Genomic DNA, 19408 nt, shown 5'->3' on the forward strand with positions numbered 1-19408 from the left:
TCATGTTTGTTGAAAGGCACTTAAAAACCCAGATAAGCAATTTGTACATTAACGTAATAACAGAAAAATATGAAATTGAAAGAAAATGAACCCAAATTTCACCAAAAACATATCCTGATAAAAAAGGGAATGAAAATTGATTCCTACACCATCATACCATCGTACTACAAAATTGACAATGAATGAATAGAATTCTCACCAACACCAATAAAATCTATATCACCAAATTAGCTGAAACTTAATACAAAAATTAGACATTCGAATCAATTGGAAGTTTAGCGACAAGTAGAGTTTATTCTCAAAATGATCTAGATAAATTACAAGAACAATTAATTTTTTCTAAAGAAAAAGCCTCATTACTAAATATGATAGCAAATCAAATTAACGAAGAAGCAATCTGAGGTAGTATATCCACAAAAAATGCTTTAGAAAATGTTGCCAATAATACCTGGCATCTAGTAATCAAAAAATTAAAGATAGGGATCGTTCTCATAAGCACTTTTCATGTTACTTATTATTCTTCACATTTAAAAATTGAAATTGAACACAATAATCAGAAGATATACACTACATAGAGCGTACAACTGGTCTATCAACTTACTAGGAGCATTCTTTAATTCAATTACATACTTTTTAACGACGATCAAGGACACATCAGAAGAAACTCAAAAGAAGCAAACACATAACAAAAACAAAGAAACATAAAACAAATACAAAGAAACTGAACTTAACGAAATAAAGATATTACCAAAACACCTCAAAAAATCCACCGCTCTTACCGAACAAACGACCAGCTTTGACAGTTTCGTAGGAATCGACAAATTTACTTAATCTGAAATAATTTTTATAATATCGTCATTTTCTAGTAGGGCTATAGATTAGGCCGCAAGGAATTACATCCAAAGATGTTATACATAGTAAGATTATAATTAAGATACGATAGGACACAAAAAATATATTCATTACTATTACTCATATTTTATTATTATTACTTACATTATTATTATTTATTGAAATACATTACTTTTAAATACAATTACAATTATATCTGTGAATTGTAACGTTTGAAAGTTATCGTACATTATCAAAGTAAATAGTTCGGACTCTAAGATAAATTCATAATCGCGTTTCCGAAAGTAAGCAAGAAGTTGACACGTGAAGTTCTTCTAGTTTTGATATTTCTACAATCAACAAATAGTGAACACAATTTTCGCCGCTTCGATAAACCGTTTGAAATATAATTGAGTGTTGTTACATCTATTGAGGGGAAGCCCGACAACGCCGCAATAAATACTCAATTTAATTTCTAGGCAATATTGATTTTAGTGAGGAGATAATCTAAGGTTGCTTTTTTCTCATAAGAGAGAGAGAGAGAGAGTCTTATGAGTTGAGCACTTAGATTATCGTCGAGGAAAGGAATAACAGGCTAACCATTGAATAATGAAATCAGTCTTAGGAAATAGCTGAGTCTTTATTTTGTTCAATACTCGCGCTGCTAGGCATGGTAGGATTATGAATCCTCTTGCCGCAGCGACGAGCGAATTTATACTTGCGAAAACGGCTCATTTCTATGCTTGGTAGCCCCTACAACGTTATTTTTGATATTAGCATAAATTTTGTACAGGTTTTGTCGCAAAATGGCTCAATCAAAATTAAAAATTAGTGACTTAAAAAATCAAGTAGAGGATAACGAATTTTTTAATATAAATCGTTTTTCAAGGAAAAATCGCCTTTTAAAATTATAAGTTGTAACGGGGTGGATACCGTTTAATTACTTTTATTCGCGCAATTTTATTGAAAGGCGAATGTAATCATCTATGCTCAATACATAATCCGGAGAGCATGGGGAAACAGGCTTCAGTCAACCAATGGATCTATTTATCCACGAAAAAGTGAGTGGAAGCAATATGAAATGAGCGAGTCGAAAGCACTTGTTAATGTCACGAATAGAATCTTTTATTATCTATCAAATGCTACATAAGGTCAGCCCGTGTGTTTGTTTACATCGATGCTCACTCAACGACAACCTGCAGTGTCGGGACGCTCGCTGCTCTTTGTTAGCAGAGCTACTGCATGCACGCTTCGAACACGAGAAATTAATCGTTAAACGTGCAACCGCGATCGCGAGATTAAGCTGGCCAGCTTACCTTTATTCGGCGGACGCTCGAAGATGACACCAACAAGTCACACTCAAGAAAGGGATTCGAGTTTGTTCGTGTCGCGGATCGCGAACTCACGCGCACGTGGTTTCGCCCTCGATGGCGAAACCTCACACACACACTGTTCGATGTCGCCGGTACGAGAGCGTTCAGCAGGCTCACGTCAGCACTCGGTGGTAGCGGTTGCCGGTGTTCGACTCTAGTTTGTATATCCTCACTGTATGACTCGATCTCTAGCTCACGTATCAGTAATCGGCGTCGTAGTTGCGGGTGAGCGTAACGATGGCCAGTGCTTCACATGCGGGCAAGCGTGATGGTGGTTAGAGCGTCACTTGCGGGCAAGCGTTGGTTAGAGCTTCACTAGTTCAATTTCAATCGCGCGCGTTCCGTCTGCTCGCGCGCCGAATTCCTTCGTTACGTTTTTCGTCTTCCCGGTAGGTGCTGCCCCCGCAGGCAGCAATTAGGTTATATTATTAGCGCTAATTTGACGTTTACTGTCACAAAGTGATATAAGTTAGATATTTAAATAACACGGAATTTAGAATTAATTTACGGAAAATTTTTACATAAAAAAATCACTTGCGAAAAGTAGAACATTATTTAAAATAAAAACCACTAACTTAACAATCAATTTTTAAATAATAATTAAATAACGAATTCGTAAATTCCTCTTTTAGCCATTATAAAATCAATAAACGAGTTACAATCGTTATCATTAATTTTATAGGTATGTACAGTCAAATCGCTATCTCGCAACGCAATTTAAATTGTTTAAATAAATTAATTGTATATAATTGTAATTGTATTTAAAATGCAATTATAAATTTTTTATTTATTGATAACTCAGTCGAAAATCAGTTATCAAAGTGTCAAATTCTTGCTTCTCTTTCTTAAGGTGCTGAGATCGTTATTGTATATTCGAATTTGCATCATATGTATTTGTTGCAAAATTACTAGCGATATTTACTTGTAAATTAAATTAAACTAACAAATACATATTGAATGACTATAATAACTTGATCAGCACATGAAAATTGACTGAAAAATGCTTTTGTTCGTTAAAAAAGACTTTGCAATTATCGATTTTGCATTGTAAATAATAATTTTCCCACGCTCGTGACGAATTGCCCTAACACATTTACGCGTATATGAGAAGAACGCCTTCGCTCAAGTACCGCTTTTCTTCAGTTTTCTTGCGTACGATGGCTTACTATTTTGCAGTGGAAGCTGAAGGAAAAAGTAAATCAGGCTGGACCGTTACAGAATGAAACTCGAAACTATAATACATTATAAAAATCGCTAAACACCTCGCTAACATCCTATGGGATCTAATACAATATACGCGCAATTCGTAAAAGAATAAGCTACAAAACCCTTAATTATCTTTATCTAGACTATACTCCCCGAGATAGTACAAGTTGCGAGTCAAGCGATCGTACTTTAGCAGAGTTCGTATAGCGGCCTTGAAACAAAGAAAAAAAAATAGGTTACAAACAGAATAAATTCAAATGTAAATATATTCAAATTTTGTACTTACACATATCTTGAGATACTTTCTAGTCCCCAGCTTAAGTGTAGCAGATATTGAAAGACCATTCCTCTTGGCATGGCACGGGAATGCTGTCAACCCTCAAACTAAAATAATAAGAAAAAAAGTTGTTAATAATTATAGGAAAAATTATAGGAATCTTAATATGGAATAGAATAGCAAAGGAATACTTATAAAAACTATCGAATAACGCTTCCGGGGATCTCAAAAACTGTACAGACGAACTCTTGTAAACAACAGAGTAGAACTATGTAAGATCCAACCGATTTTTTATAAACCGAAAATACGTTCATAAAGTAAAACTAAAACCAAAGAATCAAAAAAACAAGAAGTATAATAAAATCAAATTTTGCTGAATCAAAAATTCTTTAAAATTTGAATATCATAAATATGTTAATATCAATTCCATTCTCTCACGAAATTTTAGCATTGCGATTAATGCATATTAATCGCAATATCTTAGGCCCTGAGGTGTTATGTCTTGCAACGTATTTTTGACAGAAAAATTTTTATCTCAAATTTATATATTAAATTTTTATCTTAAACATTGGACATACAATTGCGAAAATCAAGATCTTAAAAAAGACGAAAATTATGCGAGCATTTGCAAAAACCATTAGACTTGCATAAAATCTATGTCACGAATAAACGCTTTTCGGAATAACATGGTGATGTAACAAGCAATAGCTACTTCAATGTAATATTAACTCTAAATTTTGAAGATGATTGATGTAATAAAGGTGATGAAAGAAACCTAGCTTACGCTGTTGCAAGCAGTTTAAAATTAGAGCTCTGTGCACTCAGCAGTTCGACGTTTCGGTGTTTTATATATTGCTTTTATATATTACTTTCGTTATCTTGTTAACTTTTGCTGTAAACATTATCAAACCTTTTATTACTTTTCTATAAATATTACTTAATGGTTATAAAATGAGACTTATTTATTCCAACATCACCTTACGTGGTTTATAGACGTATTCAACAACGATTTCCAAGGTATTGTAAAAACTATTATTTATTACATTTATTTTTATCCTCATTTACAAGTCATTTATTGATTATTACATTCAGAAATAAAGTGAGCCTTACCTCATTAGATTAATATTGGCACGCTTGACTATAATTAATTTAATGACTAACTGGTAACATTATCATGCCTAAGCATTAACCTTATCGTAAAGAGACATCGTGAAATAAAAACAAGAGGTCGTTTCTCCAGGGCTTTAAACACGCTGTAAACCCAGCCAAACTTACATGGGTCACGATTCCACATCGAAGAAGAGGTGCACTTCGCCACACGGCAATATAAAGTAAGGATCATCTCGAGCATCAGAAGAATAAAAGTAACGTCACCCATGCTCTATCTCCTCGGGTCATTATTATGGCTCAGAGAAACCAATGATCTACTCCAATAAATTCTTTTCTCTTAGGATGTCCACTCACCGCTTTCTCAATAAACTTGATCGATTCTCCCTTTCACGCGGCTCCATTCCGACCGATTCTAACCTTGACCCGGACTCAAATTATACAACCTCAAATAAAATTTAGTGAAATTATATAGACTACATTCACATCATATACGTAATTAGATACCTTAAACATTACATAATATAAAATTTACCAAAATTTCAAATATCATTTCGTGATCTGTTTTAGAACAATTTAATTTGATTGTATAATTCTTCATATATTATCCATTTGGATAGAGAAGTGATAAAATAATGATATAAATAAATAATTGTGTTATATAAGATACATGATAAATTGTACAAGAATCTTGACTAAAACATTATATTATTAGCCATGTGAAGATTTCAAGCATACATCATTATAACATTATGAGTGAAATCTCACAATTGACTGATCCAATAAGGTATTATTGTTTCTCATTATATCAAATTACTTACTTTATTAGTGAGAATTGATGGATCGCCTTCAAATTTCACTGTTCTATCCCGAGCTCGTTGCTTCCTTTCCCAACGTCTACGAGATGGAATAATGCCAGATACTTCGTCATCAACATTTAATTTTATTGCAACCCACCATTCTTCGTCACTTGCATTGGTTACATATAAAATATCTCCGAAACAAAATGATAAAGCTATACTAGGTAAATCTTCGTCTTTGCTCGGATCGTATTTAAATAATGCTCTGAAGTTAATATATATCATAAACATCTTTCAAATATTACGTTGATATCACATAAATATATTTTAATTATAAACATAACTAATATGTGAGTATATGTATATATGTATGTATTTATATATAGGGTGTCAGTTAAGTCCCGGGAGAGCTGAATATTTTCTAAAGTTCTTCATTTCTGAAAAAAAGGAATTATTAAAGTCATTCCTTTAATAATTTTGAATAAGGAATCCGATGCTGATCCTGGAATTGAATTTGCACCTAATTTCAAGGTTGTTTCAAGGTCAACCTCATTTTTTCAAATGGGAACCCCTATTTTTGACACTGACAGTCCATAGAGCGGGAAAATTTATGTTCAGATATGTGCTTAAGTTGCAGAAAAAATTTTACCTTAGGGGTTACTTCAAGGTCATACACCCTCAACAAGGTATTGAGATACCTTTGGATTATTTTTCGATCAGTGAAGTTTTTATTTTTGTAGTTTTTAACGAAGAATCCGGTAGCTACCTTCAATTTGACCTTCAAATCGACGGCCATTGGACCTTCAAGGTCACTTCAAGATTAACTGGGTTTTTTAATCAGAATTCCAAGTTTTAATACCAACAATCGATAGAGCGGAAAACTTTACATTCAGACAGTATTTTTTGAAAATGATGACCAGACTATCGTCGTTATTCTTACTTTTAGCGTGAACTTGAACTTCTTGATAAAAAGCTAAACGATTGTAAAAATAACGAACAACATCACGAATCATTAATCTATCAGTTCTAGCCGCCTCTTGCATAATTCGATTGCATAGTTTCTCTAAGTTGTTTGGTTTAGTGACATAAGCTTTACTCTGAAGGTAACCGCAGAGAAAGTAATCGAGTGATGTCAGATCCGGAAATCTAGCCGGCCACTCGATTTGTTCCAATCCATTTACGAGGAAACTGAGCATCCAAATATAATCGAACGTCTGGATCAAAATGAGCAGCTGCTCCATCTTGCTCAAACCAACTTACATCGTAATCATTACCTTTATCTCTTTTATTCATGGTATTATTTGATCCCTGAGTAACTGTTCGTAAGCTGCAGTAAGATTATTGTCGATAAAGAAAGTTATGGTTAAAGATACCAGCCCACGCATTCACCTTTTGTGGATATTGCATACGGGTTTCCAACACCCATGCAGGATTTGAGCGAGACCAATATCAGCAATTGTGTCTATTAACCTCACCAGTTAAAGTGAAAGTGGTAATTCGAAGGTTTTTGGGGTTACTGAGTTAGAATATACTACAAAAATTTCGATTTTTCAAAATTCAAGATGGTTTTGCCATTAAACTTTGAACCTTAAAGTAATAGACAAGGAGACTCATCAATCAAGCTTCCCAATCGTAAGAGTAAGCGGACTCACGCTAATCAAGCATCCCAAAGGAAACAGATCTTACTACATTCATGTCGTTGTTTTTGGATAACGTTAATAGTAAGAATAACGACAATAGTCAGGTCATCATTTAAAAAAATACTATATCAATGTAAAGTTTTCTGTTCTATCGATTTCCAATATTAAAATTGGGATTTATGATTAAAAAAACCAGTTAACCTTGAAATGACTTTGAAGGTCAAGTTGAGGTCGAGATGAAGATCAAGTTGTAGATGGCTACCGGATTCCTCGTTAAAAAACGACAAAAATAAAAATTTTACTGATCGAAAAAATATTCAAAGGTATCTGAATACCTTGTTGGGGGTAAATGACCTTGGACTAACACTGAATATTAAATTTTTTCTGCGACTTAAGCACATATCTGAACGTAAATTTTCTAGCTCTATCGATTGCCAGTGTCGAAAATAGGGATTCCGATTTGAAAAAATGAAGCTGACCTCGAAATAACCTTGAAAATGAGATTCAAATTCAATTCCAGGATCAGCATCGGATTCCTTGTTTATCTGTCTGGCGGGGTTAAAGATGCTGGCCAACTCAGTGAGGAGGGTTCATTTCTATAGACGCTCGTTATGGGGTGTGGACGCTAATCCGGAGAGTGAAATGGTCTTTAACTGGATTTCAGGCGGTTCCAAACTCGTTTGCAAAGTCTCCGGTTGACAAGTGGATTCAGTTAGAGCAAAGTCATTCGTTGAGTCAGATGGCTACGGAATGGTTTGGATCTTTGGCCACCCATATGCGCAAATGTAAACTTCCCACTTTGAGCTATCTGAGCTGGACTTAAGCTTTTTTCGTGGTCTTCAGGTTCGGTTCACTGCTTAGGAAGTTACTCATGTAAAGGTCTTTGGTGAGCGCTTCGCAGGTAAGAGAAAACCGATAGCCCTCGTCGTTAATTGGGGGGAGTGTCAGGTACGGGCCGCAGAACCTCCCGGAGATCACCGTCTGGAGCTCATAATGCTAAGCCAGGACCTCGAACAAATGGCTCCAGAATATTCGGTGCAAGTAGGTGACCAGGGGTCTATCTGGATATGGTAGATCATATGTTGCTCGTCCGTGGAATATACAAACCGATATCTCCTCCACCTGGTAATGATGGTGCTGATGTTATCTTGCAGCTTCATTGATGGGTATAGAGTATTATTGAGGCTCTGTGCAAACGGTGAGTCAGGAAGCGTTGAACACGAACCGTAGATTGCAGACGCATAGTTAGACCTAAATTGACTGGCTACCTGTTGTTCTTGTAAACTCGTTGGAATAAAGCGCACCCGCCGAGTAGATCTGCCTAGAAAGTTCGACTTCAAACACAGATACCGCCTTCGACAGAGATCGGTGGAGCCAATACTTATCAAGCTCTCGTTGATCTGCCTGCGAAAGGAGGTGCATAAGCGGGTACATATGGCCTATACTTGGCGGCTGTGCTCATGCTACCTAACAGACTGATGGTGGGTAAGATAAACGAAGATAGGGAGGTCTGTCGAGCTGAGCGTCTTCGCTCGACGGCGAGGAGAGGGCCTACCATATCACACACATTGCTGTTGACACAATGGTGGCGAGAGAAGATAGGAGGCCGCGTCCTTCGCTTAGCTTTGCATTGAGGCATAGCTTTCGCTTATTAGCTAAATAAAGAGCTGTGTTCTCCACTTAGCATAGCATTAACATAGTTTTCATGACTGCTATAGGGGAGAATGTCGCTGTGTCCTACGCCTGGCTTAGTGTTGTTGTGTCATATCCCATACCTGCGAAAGATCTGCTGATTCTACTTTCTGTTTATTTTTTTCCAGATTTTCTTAGTTTTTCGATCTCTTTCTCTCTCCTGACCTTTGCAGTATATTGAAATTCAAGTTTTGAAGCACGCAGGATTATATCTTGTGACGGTAAACGTCAAATTAGCGCCAATAAAATAACCAAATTGCTGCCTGCGAGGGCAGCACCTACCGGGGAGACGAAAAACGTAACGAAGGAATTCGGCGCGCGAGCAGACGGAACGCGCGCGATTGAAATCGAACCAGTGAAGCGCTGACCATCATCACGTTCGCCCGCTTTTCTTTTCGCTATTGTCGATCCATGTGCCGTTAAGACCAAAAATTGAGAGAAGAACGCCCAGATCAGTGCCAGCTAGCAGTGATCGCTGTTGCCAAGGTGCCGTTCAACCACCAAGGGGAGAGACCCGAGCCGACGGAGAAGCGTCGCCCGCGAAGAGATTGAGAGAGTGTGTGTGGGGTTTCACCATCGAGGGCGAAACCATGTGTGCGCGAACTCGCGATCCGTGACACAAACAATAAGACAATCTTCTCGCTGTGCGACTCGTCAGTGTCATCTTCGTACGCCTGTGATATTAAGGTAAGCTGGCCAGCTTATATTCGCGGTTGCTATGCAATAGCCCGAATAACAATTGATTTTTCCGACATCTCAAGCGTGCATGTAATAGCTCTTCCAACAAAGAGCAGCGAGCGTCCCGACACTGCATGTTGTCATCGTGCGAGCGTCGATGTAAACAAACACGCGGGCCGACCTTATGTAGCATTTGATAGGTAATAAAAGATTCCATTCGTGACATTAACAAGTGCTTTCGACTCGCTCATTTCATATTGCTTCCACTCAATTTTTTGTAGGTTAGTAGATTTACTGGTTGACTGACGCCTGTTTCCCCATGCTCTCCGGATTGTATATTGAGCATAGATGATTACATTCGCCTTTCAATAAAGTTACGCGGATAAAAATATAATTAAACGGTATTCACCCCGTTACAATCTTTAGCAGAAGCTTTAGCGCAAAATGCACAAAAACGCTTTCTCTCACTTTTTTATATGTGATATCTTATCTTACTTGTCAAAATAAAAATTGATAAACACATTCAGCAATTTAATGACCTCCCTTAAATACTTAATGAGTATAAGTTTGAGTAAAAGGCCTTCGTGGCACTTTAAGATCAAAAACAACTGAATTGATGTAAAATAAAGTCCAATGACCAACTTATATACGCATTAGTCTAATTCTAGCTTTCGAATTTTTATTCTCATTCTACGGAGAACGTAAATAATATATCCTCATGAGTTGGTGAGGAAGAGACGGTGGGATCAGCGCTTCTAATAGTTGTAATGCGGTACATTACAAGGTTTTGCCTGAGAGTATTGCATTATTTGCAACACCTCAGGAAAGCCACCCCCGTCCCTTGCCGCCCCGTAACCAGCCGGATAATTATAATTTATGCGCGCCCTAATTCGAACACTAATTCTTTTCCATATCCGTCTATCCAAACTCGAGAAAACGACGTAACAAGTTGGAAAACGTGATCCAACGGATGACTGAAAAAATGGAGCGCACAAAGAAGAAAAAAGAGCACACGTACACATACACTCCGGACCACGTGTTACCGGCTAGAACGAAAAACACCAAAACTTGACTGCGAAGTGTAGCGGAAATACACGATAGCGGTATATACAGATCCGTTATACTTCTCAACACTGATACAAACGCTCTGGAGATGCTGGTATACCTGGGGCGAACAAAAAATCGTCGATGAAGCGGCAGCCGGTAATCAGCTGTGTCAGGCTGCTGCGTACTATCGGCGACATCCTGAGCGCCATACACTAACACTGCTGCTGATCACTGACAACACCCAGAAATACATACACACAACACCCGGACACATACAAGTATTATACAACCGAAGGAGAGCGCTCCAGAAGGCGCTTTGGAGACCGGCAGCAGAGTATGAGGTTGACACACGGGAGCAAAGGCGGCCATCTTGAGGAGAGGTACAGGCTATATGAGAGCATGCAAGACAGACTAAACATGAGTGAATAAGACAGACTCAACAAGAGCGAGCGAGATAGACTAAGCGAGAGCGAGCGAGACAGACCATATGAAGCGAGCGAACTTAAATAAATATTATACAGATTCAAATGTAAATGATGAGGATGCTACGAAAATAAGACCTACTTACAATTATATTATCACTATAAATAATTTAGCGATGCGATTTATACATGGAATACGTTAAAATATCAAATTCGAAATACTTGTATGCGGCCGCTATAATCCCTTAAATATATTAATAAGCAACAAGCAATCTGTCGAATTAAATTGATAACTTGATTGATGAAATTCGAAACTCTGACGAAAGTCGTTGGTGACTTCAAGATCAATAAGCGAATAAAATAGAATAAAATTTGATTTCCATCTGCATCGAAAAATAAATAACAGTAGGGGTAGATCTTTCTCATCAATCAATGCTAGCCGATTAAGTGGGGATGAAAGAGGGTAAATAGAAGACGAAAGTAGGAGATAAAATGAGGGCGCTGTACTTTTTTAAATTACATATAGACCAATGACGAAATATTCGGAGGGTGCAACCGATATTCGAATTAGCATCTCGGCTAATAATGGCATTTCTTCTCAGAAAGAGGAGAGGAAAGATGATCTTTGACCGCGAAAAGCCGTTTCTCGTCCATTTTGCCGCTGATTGTAAAATTGGAAGTAAGCAATTGTGTCAGATTCGCTGCCGTAGTTTCGCTTGTCGAGTTCTTCACCGGAAATCTGTAAGTAGGCAAAGTGCCACTCGCTAAAATTAAATGTAAAATGCGGTGCATGATTTTTCTCGGGCGAGTAATATGCATTAAATCGTGTCGAGCCGCGCTGACCATTGAATAAAAGGAAACAAAGTGTAATCGATTTTTATTATTTATACCTCCTTGACCCTCCCTTCCCTCTATACTAATTTTATTTTCAGCCGCGAACTCACCTTAACCTTTAAATTCACCTTCCAAAATTCCCCGCCACATAGTCAGAGGTGCAAACTATGAACAAGCGTACCAGTCTCCTCTGCCATAAAATTAGCATGGAATATATGTCACTTTTGTTAACAATTTATTTCATTATAAAGTAATTTAAAGTCATTATTCTATAACGAGACAATACGGCTCGTCACCAATTATTTGGAGTGGGGAAAAGAGGCAATGACGCTCTTAGTAATTGCGAGAGGATTCGAATAAGAGAAAGAAAAATAGCGGTGTAGAACTCGTATTTCCAAGTCTTATCTTATATTTATATAATAACTTAACCTACTGTATAAACGCGTCCGAACCATTGCCCAACACAACTACTTGTTCCTTATCACTGTCTCTATCTTTCTTCACTCTCTTTTTCCCTCTCGTTGTTGCCCCCGCTGGTCCTACTTTAGGCTCGCTAATCATTATTGGCCGCCGAATGAAAACCATTCGGATTAGGCGCAGGTCAGCCGAGAGCAGAGGAAGGAAAAAGAACGGCACACGACAAAACGTCGCCTGCTGCCGTCACAATTCTAAGCCACCAGCGAATATTACTTCAATTTTCATCATTTTTTACAACATCAGCGGAATAAAATCTGTTTTATTTATATAAATCTATTTTGGTAAAAGTTGCTCTTAACAAAATAAAATATCAAGATAATTATAAAAGTTTGAAAATATATCATCTATGATTGTCATTAACATTCACCATACTGTTTGTTAATTTATTAATTCGAAACTATCCCTACACTTTCACTATTCAATTCTTTATTGTGGGATCTTATAATATTATTAAGTACAAAATGTACATATGACATTCCATAAAATAAATTCATGATTAAAATAACAATATTTTCAGACGTAATCTATAAGAAAATAATAACGTCAATACTTATAACAATTATAGACGATATTTTTTCGAAACTTATAAAATTATAACAATTTTTGATCATGCTAAGTACAACTTTTACTGAAACATAACATACTGACTTGATGTCCTTATGATTTTTTAAATGATCAATTTTTTATGATGGAAGGAAAGGAAAATAATGATAGATGGAAAATCATTTAATTTTAATTATATTCGGCGACGTTTCGTCAACAAATTTGCTGACCTCTTCAGGCATTATTAATACGAAATTAGATCGTATGAATTCAAAGAAACCAGGAGTTCCGTTCTCTTGGCAGCCGTTATCTAATCCAAGGCTGTGTTCTAAACGTAATATACTGTCTTGATTCCCTTATGATTTTTTAAACGATCAATTTTGTAATGATGGAAGGAAAGGAAAATAATGATAGATGGAAAATCATTTAATTTTAATTATATTCGGCGACGTTTCGTCAACAAATTTGCTGACCTCTTCAGGCATTATTAATACGAAATTAGATCGTATGAATTCAAAGAAACCAGGAGTTCCGTTCTCTTGGCAGCCGTTATCTAATCCAAGGCTGTGTTCTAAACGTAATATACTGTCTTGATTCCCTTATGATTTTTTAAACGATCAATTTTGTAATGATGGAAAAAAGGAAAATAATGATAGATGGAAAATCACTTAATTTTAATTATATTCGGCAACGTTTCGTCAACACATTTGTTGACCTGTTCCGGCTTTATTATTCCAAAATTAGATCGTATGAATTCAAAGAAAGCAGGAGTTCTGTTTTCTTGGCAGCCGTTATCTAATCCAAGGCTCTGTTCTAAACGTAACATACTGTCTTGATTCTCTTATGATTTTTTAAACGATCAATTTTGTAATGATGGAAAAAAGGAAAATAATGATAGATGGAAAATCACTTAATTTTAATTATATTCGGCAACGTTTCGTCGCACATTTGCTGACCTCTTCAGGCTTTATTAATCCGAAATTAGATCGTATGAATTCTGTAACGGGGTGAATGCTCCGTCTTTTCATTTCGAATATTTATTCGCGAAAATATATCGAATCGTTCACATTCATTCATCGAAGAGTAGGAGGGGACGAGGGTTAGTCAACCAACTTGCTACTAGTGAGGAATAATAACAGCGAAATTATAATCAGTATCACATTTATTTACCTCTTCTCTATAGTATACTTGGCCCGCGTGTTTATGTCTACAAAGCGCGCGCGCGTCAATAACATGCCGCGTCGGAACGATCGCAGCTCTTTGTTCACCGGGTTAACACATGCACGCTACCGATCCTTACAAAGTACAAGGGGTTAGTAATTAGTTCCGCGCAGTCAAAATCGCGATATATAGCATAACGGTCTTTTGACCGTGGGGTCCTCACCCGTGGACCGCACCACAAGATTGATGTGGATGGGTCCAGTTGCTTGACCCCCGTTGCTGCCATCAACGTTTACCACCTCGCGGCTGCTGGTCCGACCCCTGGATCTGATGGTCGCACTTCGATGGTTGAAGGCTGGGCGGTGACATTTGGTGCGCCACCAACCGGGTCCTCGAGGGCCTGGCGGTGGCGGCGTTGCATCTCTTTGAGTGCCTGCGCGAACTGGCGCCGGCGGGACACCATCTTGCTCCAATGTTCGAGGTCATTGGGGCAGTGTCACGCGGCCGTATACGTATTGAATTCCCTATATACGGCCCGTTGGAGAGCGTTGAGGGGGGTCCAGCTTTGTTCGACCTCCCTCAAGCCCTCCACTATTTATTCCCAGGTTCGTTTACCAGGCGAGGATGCCTGGCTGGTGAACATAGGACGCCAGGTCACGCTGATGGGGTCGCCCTCTGTTTGGGTGCCCGCTGATCTTTGTGGGGCCCTCATCGGGATGGTTCCCGCTGGGGGGGTCCGGATAGCAGCGCGGTCTTCTCGCGCGCGATACCAAGTATTGACGACGGGCTGGCGGTGGTCTCTTCATCTACCAGCTCCTCTATTAGCACGGATGACGAACTCTCGTGAGCTCGCACCCGTGCTCGTTCCTCTTCCTCCCTCTTTTCGCTGAGGAGGTGCAGAGCTGCGCGAACCCCCTCGACGGCGGGGCCAAAATCCAACCCAATGGGGGCGGCCGCCGCCTGCTCGATTTGCTCGAGCGAGATCTTCATCCTGTAACAGTCAAACGCGTCAATACCGATAACCCTTTCCTCGGGTATCGAAGGTGGGCGCCTGTTCGGCTACCCAGGGCCTTCGTCACTGGGATCGAAGGTGGGGTCCTTTGCATCGATCTCCCAGGTCCTTCGTTCACAGGGCCTCATGCATCCATGCTCGGTGTTTTCGGTGGTCTACCCCTTTTCCTTTTCACGACGACGGGAGGGGAGATATGTGGGTTGGGTTTTGTTGACGGGGTTCGGATGGTTAGCGCGTTCTTGTGAGGTCTTCCACTTGGGCTCATTACCGCATTATTTGACGGGGTTGGGTTATTATCACGGTCTTATCGAGGGGGTTAGAAGGGGCGTGACGAGGGTGGCTCCAACTTGTCGCGTTATCGTTCTGGGGTGTCCGGGGAGTGTCATCCGTGGTAACGGCACGTCCGATTTCGCGTGGTATCGCATCGCTCGCCGTAGGCGGGATATTCGTCGTCTCGGTTTCCTCGGTGGTAGGCGTATCGTCTTCATCTCGCTGTCGGGTTTCCTCTTCTGGCAAGGTATCCTCCTGTCCATAGTAGGGTTTGAGGTCCTTGGCGTGAACCAATTCCGAGACCTCTTCCTGCTGGTTGGCGAGGCGGTACGAGTTGACTCCGAGAACTTTCGTGACTATGAAGGGGCCCACAAATTTGGGCGCTAGCTTTGCGGAAATACCCTGCGTCGCACTGGATATACGCGAATTTTAGTTAGTTCCCTTCTTTGAATCCGGGGGCCCTGTGCTTGGCGTTATAATATTTCACCTACCTAAGGGACTCGTCCGAAGCGATTTCTCGAGCTTTCTGAATAACGAACCGGTTATTCTTCATATGTGCGTTCCACTGTTCGATTCGAAGCAAACCTTCCTCTCAGGCCGCGAGCTCGTCCATTCGTCTACGAAGGGTGTTCGGAGCTTCTAGTTGCCTACCGTAGTTGAGCATGGGAGGGCTGGTTCCCGTGGAACTGTGGATGGCAGTGTTTAACGCGAACGCGAGTTCAGTTAAGACTCGGTCCCATTCTTTGTGATTCTCGCACAGGTACGAGGTTATCATCGTCTTCAGGGTTCGGTTAACTCTTTCGGTAGGGTTAGCCTGTGAGGTATAGGTCGGCGTAAAGGTCTGGTTTATCCATGGTCCCTCAGGTATCCGTTTACAAGCTGATTACGGAATTCGGTGCCATTATCGGACAGGAAGACCTTAGGTGCGCCGAAGCGCAGGATCACTCGTTCCCGGAGTTCCTTCGCGATCGCCTTACCATTGGCACTACGTACAGGTATGCACTCGATCCATCGCGTGAATAAATCAATGAACACTAATACGTATTTGTGCCCTCGAGGGCTCCTCGGACGTACCCTTTGACGTCCGCGTATATTCCTGGCCAATAGTAGGACTGGGCAATCTGGGTGAAGGTCTTCTCGCGTCCCAAATGTCCAGCGATCTCAATGTTGTGGTTCTCGAACAGAACCGCTTTTCGGTCTTCCGGTGGCACGACAAGCTTCCAAGTGTCCTTGTACCCGTATTCGTCTCGGTAGTCATCACTTGGCTTATGGTGATATGTCACTTTGCCAACTATTTTCCAGTCCGGGTAGTCTTCTGGATTGTCTTCGACCAGGCTTTGTCCCCTGGCTTCGGCTGGTCCATTGCACTAACCTCAGCCTTCGCGGGCTCAAAAGCGCATGATAACGCGTCGGGCAATACGTTGTTGGCCCCCTTTCGATACTCTATCTCGAAAGTATGGCCTTGGAGTTGCAAGGCCCATTGGGCTAGACGTCCTATTGGATTCTTCAGATTATACAACCATTTCAGACTGTTATGGTCCGTTACTACCTTGAATCGGTATGCCTCCATATATGGGCGGAACTTTTGTATAGCCCATACGACCGCCAAGCATTCGCGCTCCGTGGCGGAGTAATTTTGCTCCGCCGGGTAAAGGACTCTGCTAGCGTACTCGATGATTCGATCTTCGTCTCTTACTCTTTGAATCAGGACGGCGCCGATTCCCGTAGCGCTAACGTCTGTTTCCAACACGTACTGCCCGTCGGGTTCCGGTAACCCGATGCACGGTGCGGATATCATGAGTGCCTTAAGTTTGGCGAAGGCTTGTTCTTGGTCTGATCCCCACACGTATTCGCATTTTTTCCCCGTTAATTTCGTTAACGGTTGAACGAGCGTGACGGAGTCACTCAAGAATCGGCGGCAGCATGAAGCAACCCCCAGAAAAGTACGCAGCTGTCGCACGTTTCCTGGTCGGGGGTACTCCACGATAGAGCGCACCTTTTCAGAGTCGGGCCTGATACCCTCGCGGTTAATCAACAAACCCAGATATGTGGCCTCCGGCTTGTAGAAGACGCTCTTCTCTCGATTAATCGAGAGTCCGGCTCGACATAACCTATCCAATACTGTTTTAAGATGTTATAGGTGATCTTCGAATTTGGACGATACTACGATGATATCATCCAAATAGGCGAAGGCGAAATCGCCAAGCTCAGTTCCGATCACGCTATCTATTAACCGTTGGAAGGTGGCGCCAGCGTACGAGAGACCGAATGGCATTCGTACGAACTGGAAATGCCCCAATCCGGGTACGGTAATGGCAGTGATAGGTCGAGATTCGGGTTTGAGCGGTATTTGGTGATACGCGCTACTGAGGTCGAGTGTGGAGATATAGCGTGCGTTTCGTGAGCGCCTCCATATATCTTGCATAAATGGTAGGGGATATGCGTTTGGCTCGGTGACCTTGTTGACCTTTCTGAAGTCTATACAAAACCGATACGAGCCATCCTTCTTACGTATCATAACCACTGGGCTCAACCAGCCTCTGTCCGCCGGCTCGATCACCCCTTGGTCTAACATTTTCCTTACCAATCTATGCATTTTTTGCTCGACCTTGTGTGATTCTGGATAATAGCGCTGCTTGATCGGTTTCGTATCACCGACCCGAATCTCGTGTTCAATGCTTGCCGCATATCCCAGTCCCACGGGGGCCTGCGATAAGGCCTCGTCGATGGTCCTCTGCAATATCGCCTGTTGAGAGGCTGTTACCTCGGCTAGTCCGATCGTAGCTAATCTTGGATCAGCCTCTAAACTAGCTACCTCTAGCTTCATTTTGGTTTGTGATTTCTTGAGCAGTAACGTATCATCGTCAGGGTCAAGTACCGCTCTAAACAATTTAACGAAATTCACTCCTAAGATACATTCGTCGACGAGGGTTGGGAGTATAGCTACCCTCGTCGGCATCGTCATGTCCCTCACGGTGAACAGCAACATGGCGTGACCAACGATTGTTAACTTACGGCCATCTAGTAGTCCTACCGTACCCGCGTTTTAATCCGATAACATCTAGGGGATTAAGTGGATTAGGCGTAAAGTCGCCTAAGATTCATCGAGTGTCACAAGTCACGTGACTTAAGGTGAGTTCAACTCCGTTCGATAGAAGACACTTAAGCGAAATCATCTGACGTAAATGCGAATACACGTACAATCATACGTGTTTAACGGAACGGCGGTTAGCTCTGCATCGTGGGAGTTTTGTTCTTAAATAAATTTCCCATTTTTTTCAGATAACCTCCCCCGTTACAATATGTACTTACTGCTCGTATTTCGCATACCGACGATATGTGACGTCGGTACGTTACAGATGTAACCAACTACCAGCCAGTGAATTATGCAATTGGTTCAAAAATAATCGTCATTGGTGTTTATAGTGATTCAGGTATGTGAAATATATAAAATAATATTGATTCATTGAATGATATAAATAATGATTTTAATAATATAAATCATTACTAAAGTTCCTACATAAAGTAAATATTTTCACATACGTCAGATCGTTTGACGACTATTCAATATAGAGAGGTGAACAACATTATTTTGAACGAACAACATTATTTTGAATAATATTTGATACAATGTCTCAGTCAGAGTTGATGAAAGGCATAAAATTTCCAAAAGGAAAAGCTGCTTCTTAAAAGTATTCGTATAGTATATTTTTCACATGGCGTGCGGGAAGTTCGATTTCACGTACGCTTTTCTGTACGGCAAGTGTAGCATTCCCGCACGGTTATTCGGTGTGCGGGAAGAGCTACAAGAGCGTGCGGGAAGTAAAAGTAGGTAAAGGTATATGCAGATCTACTGTATGTGCTGACGCTGAATGGCCTATCATAAAAGACGGGACGATAATGGGTTTCCCCAATTTGAGCTATTATTTTCCGAAAGAAACAAATTCAAACGAAGAAAGAAGAAAAATTAATTTGCCATTAGACAACAAGAACCATGTAACGTTAATTTTTAATAATTGTAATAATCTTACGATTAAT

The 19408-nt window shown here is 40.2% G+C and overlaps 1 protein-coding gene across 2 annotated transcripts in view; it reads right to left on the reverse strand.

Annotated features, from left to right (window-relative positions):
* Positions 1-19408, reverse strand: part of LOC131671708 (disks large 1 tumor suppressor protein-like) — a 1979893-nt gene that overhangs the window by 740649 nt on the left and 1219836 nt on the right. For both annotated transcript variants that reach the window (XM_058948341.1, XM_058948331.1), the window contains exon 11: positions 5616-5859. In XM_058948341.1, the coding sequence (XP_058804324.1) occupies positions 5616-5859 (244 nt within the window). The remainder of the gene's footprint in view (positions 1-5615; positions 5860-19408) is intronic.

This window comes from Phymastichus coffea, unplaced genomic scaffold, assembly GCF_024137745.1.
Source record: "Phymastichus coffea isolate CEN01 unplaced genomic scaffold, Cenicafe_Pcof_1.1 PCOF00010, whole genome shotgun sequence".
Taxonomy (NCBI): Eukaryota; Metazoa; Arthropoda; class Insecta; order Hymenoptera; family Eulophidae; genus Phymastichus; species Phymastichus coffea.